This window comes from Bufo bufo, chromosome 10 (genome assembly GCF_905171765.1).
Source record: "Bufo bufo chromosome 10, aBufBuf1.1, whole genome shotgun sequence".
Taxonomy (NCBI): Eukaryota; Metazoa; Chordata; class Amphibia; order Anura; family Bufonidae; genus Bufo; species Bufo bufo.
In genome coordinates, this window is record NC_053398.1 from 102,865,082 (window position 1) to 102,883,251 (window position 18,170).

Here is an 18,170-nt window from a genome sequence, read left to right on the forward strand (position 1 = left end):
AGCTAAATAATGCAGATCGCCACGACTTGCTGCGTTCTGCATCACCCGTACTTGCTGTACAACCGCAGCAATTTGCTATAAACTGAGTGTATTTTCTGCCACAGCAGCAATTACCGCGACTCAGCTGTATCTTATACGGGCACCCTTAGACCTCAGACATTTTCTTTGGTTTGTTCTCTGTCGCTAACATATGTGGTATTCACCCAAGATCCAATAAGCTCTCTGAATTCTTCCTAAAAAAGTTAGAGATGCCTATGAAATTGCTCAGCAAACAATTAGACACTCAGATTCTAATTATACTTTCCAGAAGATCATCTACAAGTGGGACTTTCCTAGCGAGCTGATGGCATGACGTGGGCAGGCTGCCTAAAAGCAGAACATGAGATGCTGAAAGAAGTTCCTAAGAACTCCAGACTTTCGTCACAGACCTATAAGAAGCTTTTCCTACTAGAAAGTGACTGCCAAAATTACATTTAGTGTGTGTCTGCACACAGTCCATATTATATGCCGATTTTTGTGCATGAAATCTGGAGCATAATACAGTACCAGCAAAGTGTTTGTATGTCATAAGGTCACGGTGAAGCACGGTGCGGGCAGAAGACCAGGAAGGGCATGCTGGATCTCCAGAGTGGCAGCACAGTCCAGAGCAGGAGAGGCAAGTTATTTTTTTAGCTTATGTTTGATTTGATTGAGGTCTAATGAGGAACAGGGGGTCTGATCTGAGGTCTGGTGTGGAATGGGGGACTGATCTGAAATCTAATAATGAATGGGGACTGATCTGAGGTCTGGTGTGGAATGGGGGACTGATCTAAGTTTTGATGAAGAATAAAGGTCTGATGCGGAATGGGGGTCTGATCTGAGGTCTGATAAGGATTTAGGGTCCAATATGGGAATCTAATCTGAGGAAAAAATGTTTTCTTATTTTTCTCCTCTAAACCCTAGGTGCGTCTTATGGTATGAAAAATGGGGTAATTTACATAAATTTAATGCAAATAGTCCATCTTCCATATTTCTTCACACATATGAAAGAAGAGATGACATATGGAGGGCAAAATATGAACCCATGGGGAAAAAAATGGACATGGCATGAAGATGGTCATTGGTGAAAAAACGGACAGTTTTTTACAGATGCATACAGACCCAGACATGTGAATAAGGCCTGGACTTTCTTATCTTGTCTAGCTATCTCCCACTCATAGTCTTCCTGCTAAAAACGTACAATAACCACATGTACATAGTATATAATAACATACTACTAGAGAGGGGTCGTTGATCCAGGGAGTTATTCTGATTGCCTAATTGGAGTCGGGAGGGAATTTTTTATTCCCCTAAAGTGGGGAAAATTGGCTTCTACCTCACAGTTGTTTTTTTTGCCTTCATCTGGATCAACTTGCAGGATGACAGGCCGAACTGGATGGACAAATGTCTTTTTTCGGCCTTATGTTATGTATGTATGTACTATACATATATACGGTATATATAAATATGTTTTCATATGTATATTAGATATACACACGTATATACTTCTTAAACAGCTAACATAATGGAATAGTTAAAGACTCATGCTTACCTCGCAGTATACTATGTCCGCACCATAATCTAAAGCTAGAAGACGCATAGGCAAAGTTCCCACACGCACCATAGGAGCCAGGATGAGCTTATCACAGAACGACAGCACCATTATGGCAGTTCCTAAACAAAACAGAAAATGAAATGATCACAGGCGCCTTGACTGACTAGTCTTCAAGTGAATGGGACAAAGCTGCAAAACCCAGCACTGTCACTCAGTGGCGTAGATAGAGAAGTAAGGGCCCCATAGCAAGGATCAAACCAGGCCCCCCCACACAGAAGGGTTTCCACCTAAACCCTTTTCAATGACCCTTGAGACATTTTTTCACTGCCTCATTTGCTAAAAGATGTTCCTTTAGAGGGCAGAGTCCTGACCAAGTTTTCACCCCCCAGGTAGAAGAGGAGATAATCCCAACTAAGGCCCCATTTACACATACGTGGATTTTCACGGACCACGGTCCGTGAAAACCTGGCCTGCCGTCCTGCTGAGTGCACGAATGCACAGCGTCATTGGTTGCTATGACGTTGTGTGCTTCGTGCCGCCGCCGCTGTACAGTAATACACTCGTATAGATCATACGAGTGTATTACTGTACAGCGGCGGCGGCACAAAGTCGTAGCAACCAATGGCGCCGTGCGCTCAGAACGGGTTTTCACGGACCGTCACATCAACAACACGTGACCGCTGCAGCCAATCACTGGCCTCAGCGATGTACCGAAGAGGCCTATGATGGTTGCAGCGGTCACATACTGTGCTCTCTGCATTAAGCTGCTTCACTTCTTCAGTGACAGCTCTAGCATCCAACCAGAAGACCACTACAGCTGTGACTCAGCAGAAGGGAGGGGCTGTGATGCATTTCAATCCATAGAGCACTACATAGTGAAGCCCCGCCTCCTAGGCACTTGATGGAGCAGAATCTGGCAGAATAAAATTTCATATTCACACTTCTCCTGAAGAGGAAAACTCCACAAAAGGTATATATGCACTGCTCTCCCCAACCTTTACCTAGTGCTGTCAGCAGTTTAGCATGATTAGAACTGCTCATAGGCTCCCTTTATTTTCATTTTTCCCATCTGCATTTCAAAAAGGCATCATTTTTTTTCATTTACTTCTATATCGCAGTGTACTATGTCAATGGTTGTAAAAATTTATATCACGCCTATTTGGCCCTGCCAAAGGCAGAGAATTGTTAGGCCCTTGGCTGCCACAGCAACCTCTTGGAACCCTCTAATCACATAGTTGGCAGGCAATTCTTCCCCTTCATACCACTTAGATGCCGTGGTCACCAATGTGCATGGCACCAAAGGAGTTAAACGCTGATTCCAGCAGTGACCGTAAGGTGTCGGCTGTACAAGTGATGGCCTGGGCACGACTCCTCAACAGCAACATGCTACTACTCAGTTTTAACAGCATACTTGATGTGACATAATATTGTGGCACAGGGTAGGAAGGGTTAAACCAGTGCCAGGGGGTGTGAATAACACGGATTATCTTATTACAATGGTGCCGGGCAAGGAGGTAGGATATAGTAAGAAGCATGTGGACAGTCAATTCTTGAAGTAGATGTGTTTGAGGCAGAAAACATGGGCAATCGTAACGATCGGAGTGACACTGAAAAGAAGGACCGAATTGTGATGGTTATTTGAGTGGGTGAGGCCATCTTCAAAACGGGGTGTCTTGTGGGGTGTCCACAGGGTGCAATGGTTAGTACTTACCACAAGTGGTCCAAAGAAGGACAGATGGTGAACCAGTGTCAGAGGCACACAAGGCCCAATGATGAGCATGGGGAGCCAAGGCTAACCGGTTTCGTTTAATCCCATAGAAGAGCTAAAGAGTTGTCCACTTTTTTATTCTGATTACCTATCCTCAGGCTAGGTCATCAATATCAGACCGGCGCGGGGTCTAATTGCCGGCACCCCCACCCATCAGCTGTTTGAAGAGAACGCAGCGCTGTGTTCTCTTCACTGCTTGATTACAACTCCGCCGTCCTCAAGAGTCCTTCTCCTGTTCCTGACAGCTCTCTCTGCGCTCCCCCTCCCTTCTCTCACTCATGGGGTATGTTCTCATGGGGCAGATAATCCACAGTGTTTGACGGAGCAGCCAAGTGAATAACATTTTCTGAATTCTCATCCCCAGGCCCCAATACAAGCGAAAAGAGTTTCCGTAGGTCTGACCACCTCCGTCCAGGTTGGAGAGGTTCCCCAGATGACCTGTGCTAGAGACGGGTGGTATCTCAGACATTCATACCTGCCAACTTTCCAGAAACATCCAGGAGACCTCCTGGAGGAGCTGGCACTTCTCGGCTCACAGAAGGCTCTGTTCTCCCAGAATGCAGCCCTCCGTGCGCTCTAAGTATAGGTGGCGCTGGGATGCGACGTCATTATATACAGCCCCGACCCCCATACGTTTTCTGAATCACAAAAATGGGTGGGGCCTTGAAATGCCCTAAATATATCTGGCAGCGCACTTCACTCGACTGCCGCTTGTATGCCGACACAAATGCTGTGTCCTACAGATATGAAGTAAAAGTTTGAATCGGGAATAGCGATGAGCCAATCGACTTGTACCAATCAAACTCGTTCAAAAATCAGCCTCCTAAGGGCGGGTTCGCATCCAAGTTCCTAATTCCGTTATAGTGCTCCGTTAGAGTAATAACGGAATATAACGGAACCCTTTAAGAGCTACCGTGTTTTCCCGATAATTAGCCCTAGCGCTATTTTGCAGGGTTTTTGGAGTAGGCTTAAAATATAAGCCCTACTCCAAAAATAAGCCCTAGATACAGCCGTATTTTATATAAAGGGAAGGTGGGGGAAATGTGCGGAGGAGCGCTCACTAATGGCTCCTGAGCTGCCATGAAACTATGGGGTGGCAGCGCAGGCTTCAGTGAATTGGCCTTCAGGCACCTGACGGGCGGGCTGGCGGCTTCACTAAATGCTAAATTATGCCAGCAGCCCGCGCTTCCCTTCACTTTCACGTTGGGCAGGATTGTGGCTTCTCTGTATGCCCTGTACTGCCGCCAGCGCGCACGTTCTTACTTACATGAAGGAGGATCTCCTTCTCCTCTCTGCTGCCAGCTCCCTACATCTCCCCCGTGCCGTCTCTGCTCTCCCTGGTACCGTAGATTGCTGCCTAGGTCCCTTGGGCAAGGACAGCTCAGGGGCAATATACGGTACCAGAATGAAAAATGTGTGGCAAATATGACTATAACCCCCTCATCCATAGGAATGCACCCATGTACTGCAGTATATGGGTGCATTCCTATGGATGAGGGGGGTTATAGTCATATTTAATATAAACACTGTCCAGGGACTGTTCTGTAATTGGCATGTGTCTATATAAAATATGTTCATGGAACCAAAATAAGCCCTACCCCAATAATAAGCCCTAACCCTTTTTTGGAGAAAAAAATAATATAAAACCCTGTCTTATTTTCTGCGAAACACGGTATTCGGTTTTGCTCCATCCTAATACATTTCAGTGCTCTAGACTAAAAAAAATACCTAGTAGCCATTGGCTCCTGAACTGAAAAATTTAGGAGCCAAATTAAATTTTTAGTCGCCAAATCGAAACCGAATCAAAATTTTGGTATCGTGACAACGCTACGCCGATCTGATCGGCGTAGTGTTGTTACGATACCAAAATTTTGATTCGCTTTCGTCACCATAAAAAAAAGCCGCATGCATTTCGCATTTTATGAAACGTTCGGCCCATAATAGAACGATCCTATCCTATTTTTTGGGGTGACAAGGTGACTAAAAAATGGCGAATCGCATGGTTTTTATTTATTTATTTCTGTTACGGCGCTCACCGCATAGGAGATATTTTTTTAATAATTTAATAGTTTGGACTTTTCGGACGCAGCGCTATGTAATATGTTTATTTATTTATTGTTTATATATTTTATATGTAAAATTGGGAAAGGGGGGATTTAAACTTAATATTTTAGGGTACTTTCACACTTTTCTTTTTCGGCATAGAGTTCCGTCACAGGGGCTCTATACCGGAAAAGAACTGATCAGACATATCCCCATGCATTCTGAATGGAGAGTAATCCGTTCAGGATGCATCAGGATGTCTTCAGTTCAGTCATTTTGACTGATCAGGCAAAAAAGATAAAACCGCAGCATGCTATAGGCCTCTTTCACACTTGCGTTGTCCGGATCCGGCGTGTACTCCACTTGCCGGAATTACACGCCGGATCCGGAAAAACGCAAGTGTACTGAAAGCATTTGAAGACGGAACCGTCTTCCAAATGCGTTCAGTGTTACTATGGCACCCAGGACGCTATTAAAGTCCTGGTTGCCATAGTAGGAGCGGGGAGCGGGGGAGCGGTATACTTACAGTCCGTGCGGCTCCCGGGGCGCTCCAGAATGACGTCAGAGCGCCCCATGCGCATGGATGACGTGATCCATGTGATCACATGATCCATGCGCTTGGGGCGCCCTGACGTCACTCTGGAGCGCCCGGGGAGCCGCACGGACGGTAAGTACACTGCTCCCCCGCTCCCCGCTCCCCGCTACACTTTACCATGGCTGCCAGGACTTTAGCGTCCCGGCAGCCATGGTAACCATTCAGAAAAAGCTAAATGTCGGATGCGGCAATGCGCCGAAACGACGTTTAGCTTAAGGCCGGATCCGGATCAATGCCTTTCAATGGGCATTAATTCCGGATCCGGCCTTGCGGCAAGTGTTCCGGATTTTTGGCCGGAGCAAAAAGCGCAGCATGCTGCGGTATTTTCTCCGGCCAAAAAACGTTCCGTTCCGGAACTGAAGACATCCTGATGCATCCTGAACGGATTTCTCTCCATTCAGAATGCATTAGGATAATCCTGATCAGGATTCTACCGGCATAGAGCCCCGACGACGGAACTCTATGCCGGAAGACAAGAACGCAAGTGTGAAAGAGCCCTAAGGTTTTATCTCCGGCGAAAAAAAACTGAAGACTTGCCTGAATGCCAGATCCGGCATTTTTCCACATAGCAATGTATTAGTGCCAGATCCGGCATTGAAAATACCGGAATGCCGGATCCGTCCTTCCGGTCTGTGCATGCGCAGACCGGTAAAAATGTGTAAAAAGATACAAGACGGATCCGTCTGTCCGCATGACAAGCGGAGAGATGGATTAGTACTTGCAATGCATTTGTGAGATGGATCCACATCCGGATGCGTCTCACAAATGCTTTCAGTCACATCCAGATCGGCGGATCCGGCAGGCAGTTCCGACGACGGAACTGCTTGCCGGATCACACTGCTGCAAGTGTGAAAGTAGCCTAAGCGTTTGTGTTTTTTTTTTACTTACTATTAGCCCCCTTAGGGGCTGGAACCCTTGTCCTATTCACCTTTAGGCCCCTTTCACATGGGCGAGATTTCTGCACGGGTGCAATGCATGAGGTGAACGCATTGCACCCGCACTGAATCCGGACCCATTCATTTATATGGGGCTGTGCACATGAGCGGTGATTTTCAGGCATCACTTGTGCGTTGCGTGAAAATCGCAGCATGCTCTATGTTGTGCGTTTTTCACGCAACGCAGGCCCCATATAAGTTAATGGGGCTGCGTGAAAATCGCAAGCATTCGCAAGCAAGTGGGAATGCGGTGCGATTTTTACGCATGGTTGCTAGTATGAAAGTCCATTCACTGTGTTATTTTCCCTTATAACATGGTTATAAGGGAAAATAATAACATTCTTTAATACAGAATGCTTAGTAGAAGGTCAATTGAGGGTTAAAAAAATAATTTAAAAAATGAACTCCCCTCCTCCAATTGATCGCGTAGCTGCCGGTCTCCTGTTCTTTCTTCAGTACCTGTCAAAGGACCTGTGGTGACATCACTGTGCTCATCACATGATCCATCACCATGGTAATGGACCATGTGATGAGCTCAGTGACGTCACCACAGGTCCTTTGACAGGTCCTGAAGAAAGAACAGGAGACCGGCAGCTACGCGATCAATTGGAGGAGGCGAGTTAATTTTTATTTTATTTTTTAACCCTCATTGGCACTGCGCCACCAATGTTTATTATACTGGGGTGGGGGGGGGGGGGAGGGCCCCTGCGCCACCAATGTTTATTATACTGGGGTGTTGGGGGGGCGCACTGCACCACCAATGAAGGTAACTGACCTGTTAATACAAATACAGGAGGCGGGTGCTGGAATCAAACAGCCGGCACCCGACCTCTATGACAGGGAGCTGCGATCAGCGGCAGTTAACCCCTCAGGTACCGCACCTGAAGGGTTAACTCAACTGTCGCTGATCGCAGCTCTCTGTCATAGAGGTCGGGTGCCGGCTATTTGATTCCGGCACCCGCCTCCTGCATTTGTATTAACAGGTCAGTTATCTTCATTGGTGGCGCAGTGGCCACAGCCCCTCCTCTCCTCCTCCTACTAAAAAGTCTTGTCGCCATTTGTAAATTCTAAGTGGCATTGGCGACCATTTGCGGAAACCCACACCGAATGTAGGAAGGAAAGGGGTGAAGGCAGAAGCCTGGAAACTAGGGAATGGAGCAGGTCACCTCCTAGAGAAACCCAAAATCAAAGTCCTGACTGACTGCAACTATGAACTGACTCCAGAGGTAGGCGAGTTCATACACAGGAACCTAAAGTCCTAACTCACCCTGTAGGATCCTGGTAGTAATGTCAGGACAAGAGACAACCTGTTTCCCCAGACGGTAGGACGAACAGGAGTCTCCCTCAGGCCTAAACACAAATGGCAGGGAAAGAGCGACACAAGAAAACTCCAACAATAAACAACAGGGGAAGGAGACACTTAACTTCAAATAATAAATACAGTAATTCCAGTCCGTAATTCAATGGAATGTGCAGCGAGTCTCCAAAATGATGTGGGTTCAATTCACACAGAGCGTTTATAGGTAAGTGAGACTGCGCATGATTCAATCCTCCCAAATACAGGTATAACCACTCTCACTATGCCAAAGAGAAGCCAGGTCCCACAGACGTCCTTTGCTTTAAAACATCCTATGGAACATCAAAGTGCGTGAATAATGAAGCACAGCTATTTTTTAATATTTTTTTTTCATTTTTCAAATTAAGATTTTATTGAAATTTTTCGGTACAGCCAAAATAGAGACATATGCAAATTCAAAAAGTGTTTAACAATTTAAATATTATGTCCACAGAACTGTGTTGGGTATACACCCGTTATCACATAGTATAGCTCATGGGAGAATATGAGTTAGACATATCTAAATGGACATGTAAAATTTCAGTAACATATAGACAGACAAGACGTTGGACAAGGGAGTAGGGGGGAGGAAAGGAAGGGGAAAGGGAACAATTTCTACTGAAGCGGTTAGGCCTGCGCATCACGAAATGCGGCTGAAGAGCGAAAGACTTCCCAGGGGCCCCAAGTCTGCACATATCGTGTGATGTCTGCGGGCGTAATACTAATGAGATCTTCCAACCTCTGATACAAAGCGATTTCGTCAAACCACTCCTCAGGCGAAGGGGGAGAAGGGGATTTCCAATGCCTGGGGATCACCGCCTTTGCTGCCTGAACCATATATTTTAGGAGGGATTTCTTATATGCTGGGACATTCAGGACACTGTCGAATAATAGGAGAGCTTCTGGGGAGTTTTGGATAGGGACACCAGTGACCTCTTTAATTATTTTATGAACGAAGTTCCAAAAAGGCCTTAAAGGGGTTGTCTCACTTCAGCAAGTGTCATTTATCATGTAGACAAAGTTAATACAATGCACTTACTAATGTATTGTGATTGTCCATATTGCCTCCTTTGCTGGCTGGATTCATTTTTCTATCGCATTATACACTGCTCGTTTCCATGGTTACAGACCACCCTCAAATCTATCAGTGGTGGTCGTGCTTGCACACTATAGGAAAAAACGCCAGCCTCTCTAGTGGCCGGGACCATGGCAACACACATAGGCTAGTGCTTTTTCCTATATTGTGCAAGCATGACCACCACTGCTGGATTGCAAGGTGGTCTGCAACCATGGAAACGAGCAGTGTATAATGTGATAGAAAAATATGGGCAATCACAATACATTAGTAAGTGGCTTGTATTAACTTTCTCTACTTGATAAATGCCATTTGCTGAAGTGAGACCACCCCTTTAAGCCGCTACAGTTCCACCACACATGAATCATCGTGCCTTCCTCTTTAAGACATCTCCAACAACGGTCCGATACTGTCGGGAACCATTTGTGAAGTAGCGCAGATACCCTGTACCATCTAGATATAATTTTGTAGCTCGTTTCCTGAGCTTTGGCCGAGACCGTTGATTTGTGTGCTAGAAGGAAGCATCTGTTCCACTGGGCTGGGGTATAATGATTCCCCAAATCCCGCTCCCAGGCTTGACAATATGGAGGAAGGCACGAGGATCGCTGATGTATCAGAAGTTTGTATACTGAGGATATGGGGTGTAAGGTCGCTGAGGAGGAGACACACATCCGTTCAAACTCAGTGAGTTTCCTGGCCAGAGTGTGGGTTCTACTTAGAGAGGTGTGAAAGTGTTGGAGCTGCAAGTATTCAAAGGAATTGCGGGTTAGTGGAGCCTCTAAAATCTGGGATAGGGGTTTTAGTGCGGGGCCAGAGAGAACTTGGTAGAACCTGATCGGTCGGGTTCTTGAGCTTTGAAGAAAATGTTTAGAAGAGTGTCCTGGAGGGAATCTAGGGTGATCAGTGGAAGCACAGCTATTTTGATCTTAGTTTAAATTACGCTGTTATACACACAAGCGCATGCAGGTTATAGGCACATCAAGTGAATACAAGTCTCCTTTAATCTTCTATATCAGCTCATACGGTATTATAATCCTAGGAAAAAAGTTCCTTCCAATCACCGTATATAAAAGGGATTTATTGTACTCACAAGCGTCTTTAAAAACAAGCGTTTTGAGGACGCGGGACTGTTGTTGTAAACGCTTGTTTTTAAAGACACTTGTGAGTACAATAAATCCCTTTTATATACGGTGATTGGAAGATTAAGGCCTCATGCACACAACCGTTCCGTTTTTTGCAGTCCGCAAACCACGGATCCACAAAAAAAGGAAGCCGCCCACGTGCCTTTTGCAATTTGCGGAACGGAACGGGCGGCCCATTGTAGAAATGCCTATTCTTGTCTGCAAAACGGACAAGAATAGGACATGGTCTATTTTTTTTTTTGCGGGGCCAAGAAACGGAGCAACGGATGCGGACAGCACACAAAGTGCTGTCCGCATCTTTTGCAGCCCATTGAAGTGAATGGGTCCGCATCCGAGCCGCAAAAATGGCGGCTCGGATGCGGACCCAAACAACGGCCGTGTGCATGAGGCCTAAAGGAGACTTGAATTCACTTGATGTGTCTATAACCTGCATGCGCTTGTGAGTATAACAGCGTAATTTAAAGGGGTTCTGCAGTTTGTTTAAATCATCAGTATCTGATCGGCGGGGGTCTAACACCCGGGACCCCCGCCGATCAGCTGTTTGAGAAGGCAGCGCGCTCCTTCTCACTATTTACAGCAGGCCCAGTGACGTCACGACTAGTATCACTGGCCTGGGCACGGCTAAGCTCCATTGAAGTGAACAGAGCTTAGCCCCGCCCAGGCCAATGATACTAGTCGTGACGTTACTTGGCCAGCGGTAAACAGTGAGAAGGCTGCGGCGCTGCTGGAGCACCGCTGCCTTCTCAAACAGCTGATCGGCGGGGGTCCCGGGTGTTGAACCCCCACCGATCAGATGCTGATGATCTATCCAGAGGAAAGATCATCAGTTTAAACAAACTGCAGAACCCCTTTAAACTAAGATCAAAATAGCTGTGCTTCATTATTAGCGCACTTTGATCTTCCATAGGATGTTTTAAAGCAAAGGACGTCTGTGGGACCTGGCTTCTCTTTGGCATAGTGAGAGTGGTTATACCTGTATTCGGGAGGATTGACACACGCCCGGTCTCACTTACCTACAAGCTTAACTTCACATGGCTATGGCCGCACAGGACCTCCGCCGAGATCCAGACACCAGCAATCCACAACAAGCCTGAAGCTATAAACCGCCCAGCATGGTGGGAGAAGCCATAATAAATAGGGAAGGTGAAATGACCACATAAGCAACACCTGAGGCTGTGGCCATTACCAGAAACAACACCGACACAAATTGATCCACAAGGAACCTGTCAGATCAAACCACGTGTTGCCAGTCTCACTGATCTCCTGGCACCGGTCACGGGAACGTCCGTGACACTTAATGGGTTGCGTTTTGCATTCCGTCCTTAAATTCCGTTATAATGGAATGGAACACTATGACGGAATTACTAACGCAGATGTGAAGCCGCCCTTGTACAGCGAGGGGCTCAGGAGACTCCCCCCCCCCCTCCCCTCCTCCTCCTCCTCCTTGACCAACAGGGCCGGACATCTCGCCTGGATTGATCAATCTCGCGTCTACGCCATTGCTATAAGTAGAGTTCTGCTGCCTAACCAGTGCAGATCATGACTGTGCATGCGCTGTTACACTTCTGGGTTCATGCAGGCGTCAGCAGCGCATACACAGTTGGCGTCTGCGCTTGCGCTGCTACTCGAGAGTAAAGGTGTAGGTGTGACATTGACAGCGAGATGTCCAGCCCAGTCAATCAAAGGGGAGGGGGGGACTCTTAAGCAGCAGGACCAGCCCCTCATCCTCCCTGCTCAAGCAGGCTGATATATGAATGAAGTCTATTCGCTCACCACTAACCTGGAATCCCCCTTTAAGGAGTTACCCTTATGACAGCACACATTCTTACACTGATACAGAAGGGAGACACTACAGCACTGCTTATCTCTGACGCTCCACCTACCACCGGGTCACCTCTAGTGCTGCCTCTTTCTTCGGGAAGAGGTTCTTCAGCAGCTGCAGTGACGCGCTCTCCTCACGTCACTCCGCGGCTCCGGAACAGCACGTGCGCCGGTCAGCGGCGTTCTGTTTACGCTGGGGCGTGACGTCACGTCCTGTGCGCCCGGCACGTCATCACTAGGGGACGCCCGTTTCCTAACACGTCCATGTGCAGTACGGACCTCTGTGCGTTATGCATCCGTTTTGTGTCAGTCATTTACGGGCGTGGAGCCCGAAGCTGGTGTGTTTTCTCCGCTATTCTACCCCCAGCGATCTCCCGGTGATTCGCCTCCCACGTCGGACCCTGCAGTTCCTGGAGAAGCAGCAGACCGGAGCGGTACCGGTTCCCCGGGCCGGCAAACTGCTGATTAGCTCCCGTAGGCGAGAGCTGAACCAGTTCTCCCGTGAGACGTGCGGCCTCTGGGAGCTGCCGCCTCTGGTGAGCCGGGGCTGGAAGCACAGGCAGTCCCGTGGAGACCACTTCACCATTAACAGGCAGCGGGAACAGCGCCCCTGGCCGGAGACAGAGGGAACCTTTCACTCTCTTCCTCTGGATCCCAGACTGGTGTCGGCTCTGGACTCTCAGGGCATCACGACCCCCACCTGGATCCAGAACCAGACCATCCCTCCTCTGCTACATGGCAAGAACGTGCTGTGCGCCTCCGAGACCGGCAGCGGCAAAACCCTGGCCTATATAGCCCCTATAATACACAGACTCCTGTGCCAGGACGTCGACGACGTCACCTCCACGGACCCTCGGAGCCTGGTCCTGGTTCCCTCCAGAGAGCTCGGAGGCCAGGTGGCCTCTGTGGCTAAAAGACTTTGCGCCCAGTTGGGTTTATCCGTAAGGTTTGTGGGTGGAGGTCATGGGCGCAGAGCTGTGGAGAGGCAGCTCGGTGGCGGTCCGCTGGACATATTGGTGGCTACGCCCGGTGCTCTCTTAAAGGCCCTGAAGTGGGGCAAGCTCGGCCTGTCCGATCTTCATTACTTTGTTCTGGACGAGGCTGACACGCTGTTCGATGAGACCTTCTGTGAACTGGTGGAGGCGATTCTCATGCACGCCCAGATCGCCTCTCGGGCTAGTGATCTGCAAGGGCCCGATAGGAAAGCCCAGCTGGCAGTGATTGGAGCCACCTTCCCCAGAGGCGTTGCCAAGGTCCTGAGTAAGGTGACGGATCTTGGCAGCATTGACACCATCAAAAGCAAGAGACTGCATTTCCTAATGCCCCATGTTCAGCAGGTGTTCAAAAAACTGAAGGGACTGGATAAAACCACCGAACTTCTGGAGCTGCTGAAGATACAGGTTGCGGAGAAACCAGGCAAAGGAGTTCTGGTCTTTTGTAACAGCTCGGGCACAGTGAACTGGCTTGGTTATATACTGGATGACCATGGCATCAAGCACGCCAGGCTTCATGGCCAGATGCCAGCGGATATGCGTTCCGGTATCTTTGATAGCTTTCAGAAGGGCGAGTGGGACGTGTTGGTCTGCACTGACATCGCTTCACGAGGGCTGGACAGTCTCAGGGTGGACACCGTAGTCAATTATGATTTTCCTAACGCTTTGGAGGACTACTTACACAGGGCAGGAAGGGTGGGTCGCGTCGGCAGCGAGAGTAGCGGTATGGTAGTGAGTTTTGTCACGCACGCCTGGGATGTTGAACTGGTGCAAAAGATTGAAACTGCTGCTCGAAGGCGAAGCAGTCTCCCAGGGTTAGAGTCCAGCTTAAAGGAGCCCGTGGACTCCAGTCACCTTATTAAAGAGCAATAGAAGGTGAAGCAACAACGTGTGTAGATTCCTTCTGCAAATCATGGTCCTGGTCCAGGCCTGTTAGGTTTCTACAGCTTTCTAGGATAATTGGTGGCTCTTCTTCGAAGAAGATAATATTTGTTGAATAAAAGTTTATTTAATTAACATATATTCTATATATATAAAGGATGTGTGTGTATATGTTCCGTGATAACTCAAAAACGCAACCATCGATTTCAACTAAACTTGTTATACACATCCCTTGCTACCTGGAAATAAATCTTGTGGGGTCATACACCCCCCACAGCAGCTGCATAGAGTTTGTATGCTCCCAACTGTTTTTGCTACACACATATTTGCTGTGTAACTCAAAAACTCATCGATCAATTTCTGCTAAACTTGGTGACATATCACTTACTATCTGGGAAAGAATACTGTGGAGGTAACATGCCTGTACACAATGAGTATCTATCTGTCTCTCCCAACGTCTGTCTGTTCTTTATGCGCGACCAAACGACTGTACCGATCTTCGCCAAATTTGGCACACAGGTACATCAGGTGTCCGGGAAGGTTTGAAACCAGGTCTCTGCTCTCTAGGACGTACCGTTCCTGAGATATCCCCCAAAAATGACCTGCATTAGCCAATACAAGCCTGCAAGTCTTTCTCTTCATATCCCAACTGCCATACACACGGTCACATGTCCCTTATCAGCCAATAGAAGCTCGCAGGCCCTTCGTCTCCACATACACACAGTTTTACTCCAGGTTTCCATAACAACCCAGCCATTTTTCTTCACTGATGTAGGTCAGCTTTAGGCAATAAGTCGCATGACATTGATGTTGCACAACAATTTTTATAATGATAGGCTATGGAGTCGCACTGCGACATGTGACATACTGAGACGCGACAGTCGCAGAAAAATCCATCTTGGATGGATTTTTAGTGACTGTCATGCCGCATATGTCGCAGTGCGACTCCATAGCCTATCATTATAAAAATTGTTGAGACAAAATGTCTTGTGACACATGTCGTCGTGTAGCCCTAGGGGGCGGGGGGGGCGCTGTGGAGGTCACTGTTAAAGGGGTTGGCACTGTGAAGGTCACTGTTAAAGGGGCAGGGTACTGTGGAGGTCACTGTTAAAGGGGCAGGGTACTGTGGAGGTCACTGTTAAGGGGGCGGGCCCCTGAGCAGGTGACTGTCAAGGGAGTGGGGTGCTGTGAAACTGACTGTTAAAGGGGCGGGCTGCTGCTGTGAAGGTCAAAGTTAAGGGGATAGGCTGTTGTGGGGGTCCCATTTTAAAGTGGCGGGTCAGTATTAAGGGGTGGGGGACTGTGGAGTTCACTGTTATGGGGGATATTGTCTATCTTTTAACGACACACACAAACATTAAATGAAATATACCCGTGCAAAGCTGGGTCCTTCGGCTAGTTATTAATAATTAGAGAATCCATTATTTCAAGACATGTAAAGATCCTTATGTAGAATGTATGTGAGAAGATGGGTTAAAGGGGTTTTCCAGGGGAGGGAAACTAAAAAAAAACAGTAAGGGTTAACAAAAAAAAAAAAATCCATGCTCCCTGATCCCTCCACTGCTGCCATTCTGATGGTGGTCCAGTCCCCACTGCGCTCCTTTTTTTGGTACCTGATTGACACCCCAGAAAGGCCTGCTGAGCCAGTCACCGGTGGTAGAGGTCACCCATCGCAGCCAGTGATGGACAGAGCCGGCCTTTTCTGGAGGTTCCACTACAGACGAGGGATGGGGACCAGGAAGTAGGGGCTGGAGAACGCGTTGGAATGGCAGTGGTGAGAGAGCCGTGAAGGGTGTATGTGGTTTATTTTTAGCCTTTTATGGCCCTGTTTAAATAAAAAACGTCATCTCCCTGGAAACCCTCTTGAAGGGGTTCTCCAGGCTACACATGTCCTCCAGATAGGTCATCATTATCAGATCAGTGTGAGTTCGGTTCCCACACTGATCAGTTGATTTGGTCTGCTGCGGAGCTGGAGGCAGAAAGCTCTGTACAACGTGTGGTCGCAGTGTCGGGGTACTGCAGCTCAGGTTCCATTCATGTGAATGAGTAAACTGCCCAGTGTAGGGAGTCTTCTGCTTCCACTACGCATACTGTTAGTGTCTGGTACCGCGGCAGCCCAAAACAGCTGATCGGTAGGGTGCCGAGTGTCAGACCCCCACCGATCTGAGATTTGTGACTTGTCCTAAGGGTAGTTCATTACCCCTTTAAGCATGAGGATTTCAACCAGAGCATTTCTGTATGTGTGAACTGCCACATGGTAACAGCGCCCCTTGCCTTGCTGTGGTTGTCGGCTGCAGCCACACTCAGGCAGGTGCAGTTAAAACTGATCTGTGGCAAGAGATGAAAAGCTTTGGGATAATAGGAAAGCTTATAGTCACACGGTTCTTCAAACACTCCAGTGTGCTACAATCTGTGAAGAATGAATTGTGCTTAGAGTTTAGAGAAAAGAAGCCTAGACTGGTAAATGACACAGAATGGCAGTAGCCAGCCTCTACAAACCACTGATGAGCAGGGGTGCAGTCAGTCGGATCTGGGCTGATCTGGCCTAAGGAAGGAAAACCCTTCAGGGCTCCAGATGGCGAGCAAAATGGTCGCCAATGTGACTTTGGCGACAAGACTTTGTAGTCTTGTCGCTATTTGTGCCTAGAAGACCCTCCGCTGCTCTGCCTCTCACACACGAGGAACTGACATGGGACGCACTGCTGTCAGCGCTCCATGTTCTCAACAGCACAGAGGAGAAGGAGGCAGTCCCTCCCCCTGTGCCGCACCTGAGGGGTTAATAGCAGCAGCGCGCAGTCATAGAGGCAGCGCAGCCTGCATTTGTATTAAGCATTATATTCATTGGTGGCACAGTGCACTGACCCCCCACCCCCCCCCCCCCACAACCCCAGTTTTATAAAGTAGAATCATTGGTGGTGCAGTGCGGCCCCCCCCCCCCAAGTATTATAATCATTGGTGGCAGTTCTGATCGGAGCCCCAGCAGTGTAATCCTGGGGCTCCGATCGGTTACCATGGCAGCCAGGACGCTACTGAAGCCCTGGCTGCCATAGTCTGCTCCCTGCTGCTGTGTGCACAAAGCACAGGGCAGCATAGAGAGTGTGAGGTCCTATTCACCCTGATAAAGCTCTATCAGGGTGAATAGGACAAGGGATGAAAGATCCCAGGTTATAGCCCCTAAGGGGGGAATTAGTTATTAAATAAAAGTAAAAAAAAAGGTTAAAAAACAAACACCACAATATTAAGTTTAAATCAACCCCTTGCCCAATTTTACATAAAAAAATATATAAACAATTAAAAAAATTACATATCACCACGCCCGAAAAAGTGCGAACTATTAAAATATTTAAAAAATATCCTATGTGGTAAACGCCGTAAAATAAAAAACTTGCAATTTGCCATTTTTTTGTCACCTTGTCCCGACAAAAATTAGGTTAGGACTGTTCTATTATGGTCCAGACGTTCCATAAAATGCGGAATGCACGCAGCTTTTTTTGGTGTTTTCTTTTTTTCACGTGGTATCGAGTATCGCAATACTTTTTTATGGTATTGAAATCGAGTCAAAATTTTGGTATTGTGACAACCCTAGGTAAGACGTGTGTTTTTTTTTTTTTTAAGTATACCGTAATTATATGTATTTTAAATTTGGCGCTAAAAATTTAAATTTGGCTCCTACATTTTTCAGGTTAGGAGCCAATGGCTCCTTGATATTTTTTTTAGTCTGGAGCCCTGCCCTTTAAAAAGAACACTTTCATCACAAAGGGCTTTTTTTAAACTCAATATTCATAGCAAACAACTGAATAATCTCAGCTGTACAGAGAAGTACAGTAATCAATATGATAGATGGAGGATTGGAATTACGGATCCATCGCTCTTTTCATAGGCCCAGATCAGGATGGCCAACCTGCAGCTCTCCCGCTGTTGTAAAACTACAATTCCCACCATGCTCTGCTGTAGGCTGATAGCTGTAGGCAGTCTGGGCATACTGGGAGTTGTAGTTTTACAACAGCT

At 47.5% G+C, this 18,170-nt stretch overlaps 2 protein-coding genes across 3 annotated transcripts in view; one reads left to right on the forward strand and one right to left on the reverse strand.

Moving 5' to 3' along the window:
* Positions 1–12,487, reverse strand: part of DUS2 (dihydrouridine synthase 2) — a 75,404-nt gene extending 62,917 nt beyond the window's left edge. For both annotated transcript variants that reach the window (XM_040408988.1, XM_040408987.1), the window contains exons 1-2: positions 12,351–12,487; positions 1,571–1,692 (exon numbers count right to left, since the gene is read on the reverse strand). In XM_040408988.1, the coding sequence (XP_040264922.1) occupies positions 1,571–1,681 (111 nt within the window). In that variant the 5' untranslated portion in view covers positions 1,682–1,692; positions 12,351–12,487. The remainder of the gene's footprint in view (positions 1–1,570; positions 1,693–12,350) is intronic.
* Positions 12,488–12,518: 31 nt separating this feature from the next.
* DDX28 (DEAD-box helicase 28) lies at positions 12,519–14,291 on the forward strand. The gene has a single exon (XM_040408985.1). It carries the CDS (start codon positions 12,579–12,581, stop codon positions 14,151–14,153), a length of 1,575 nt encoding a protein of 524 aa, XP_040264919.1. The 5' UTR covers positions 12,519–12,578; the 3' UTR covers positions 14,154–14,291.
* Positions 14,292–18,170: the final 3,879 nt, after the last annotated feature.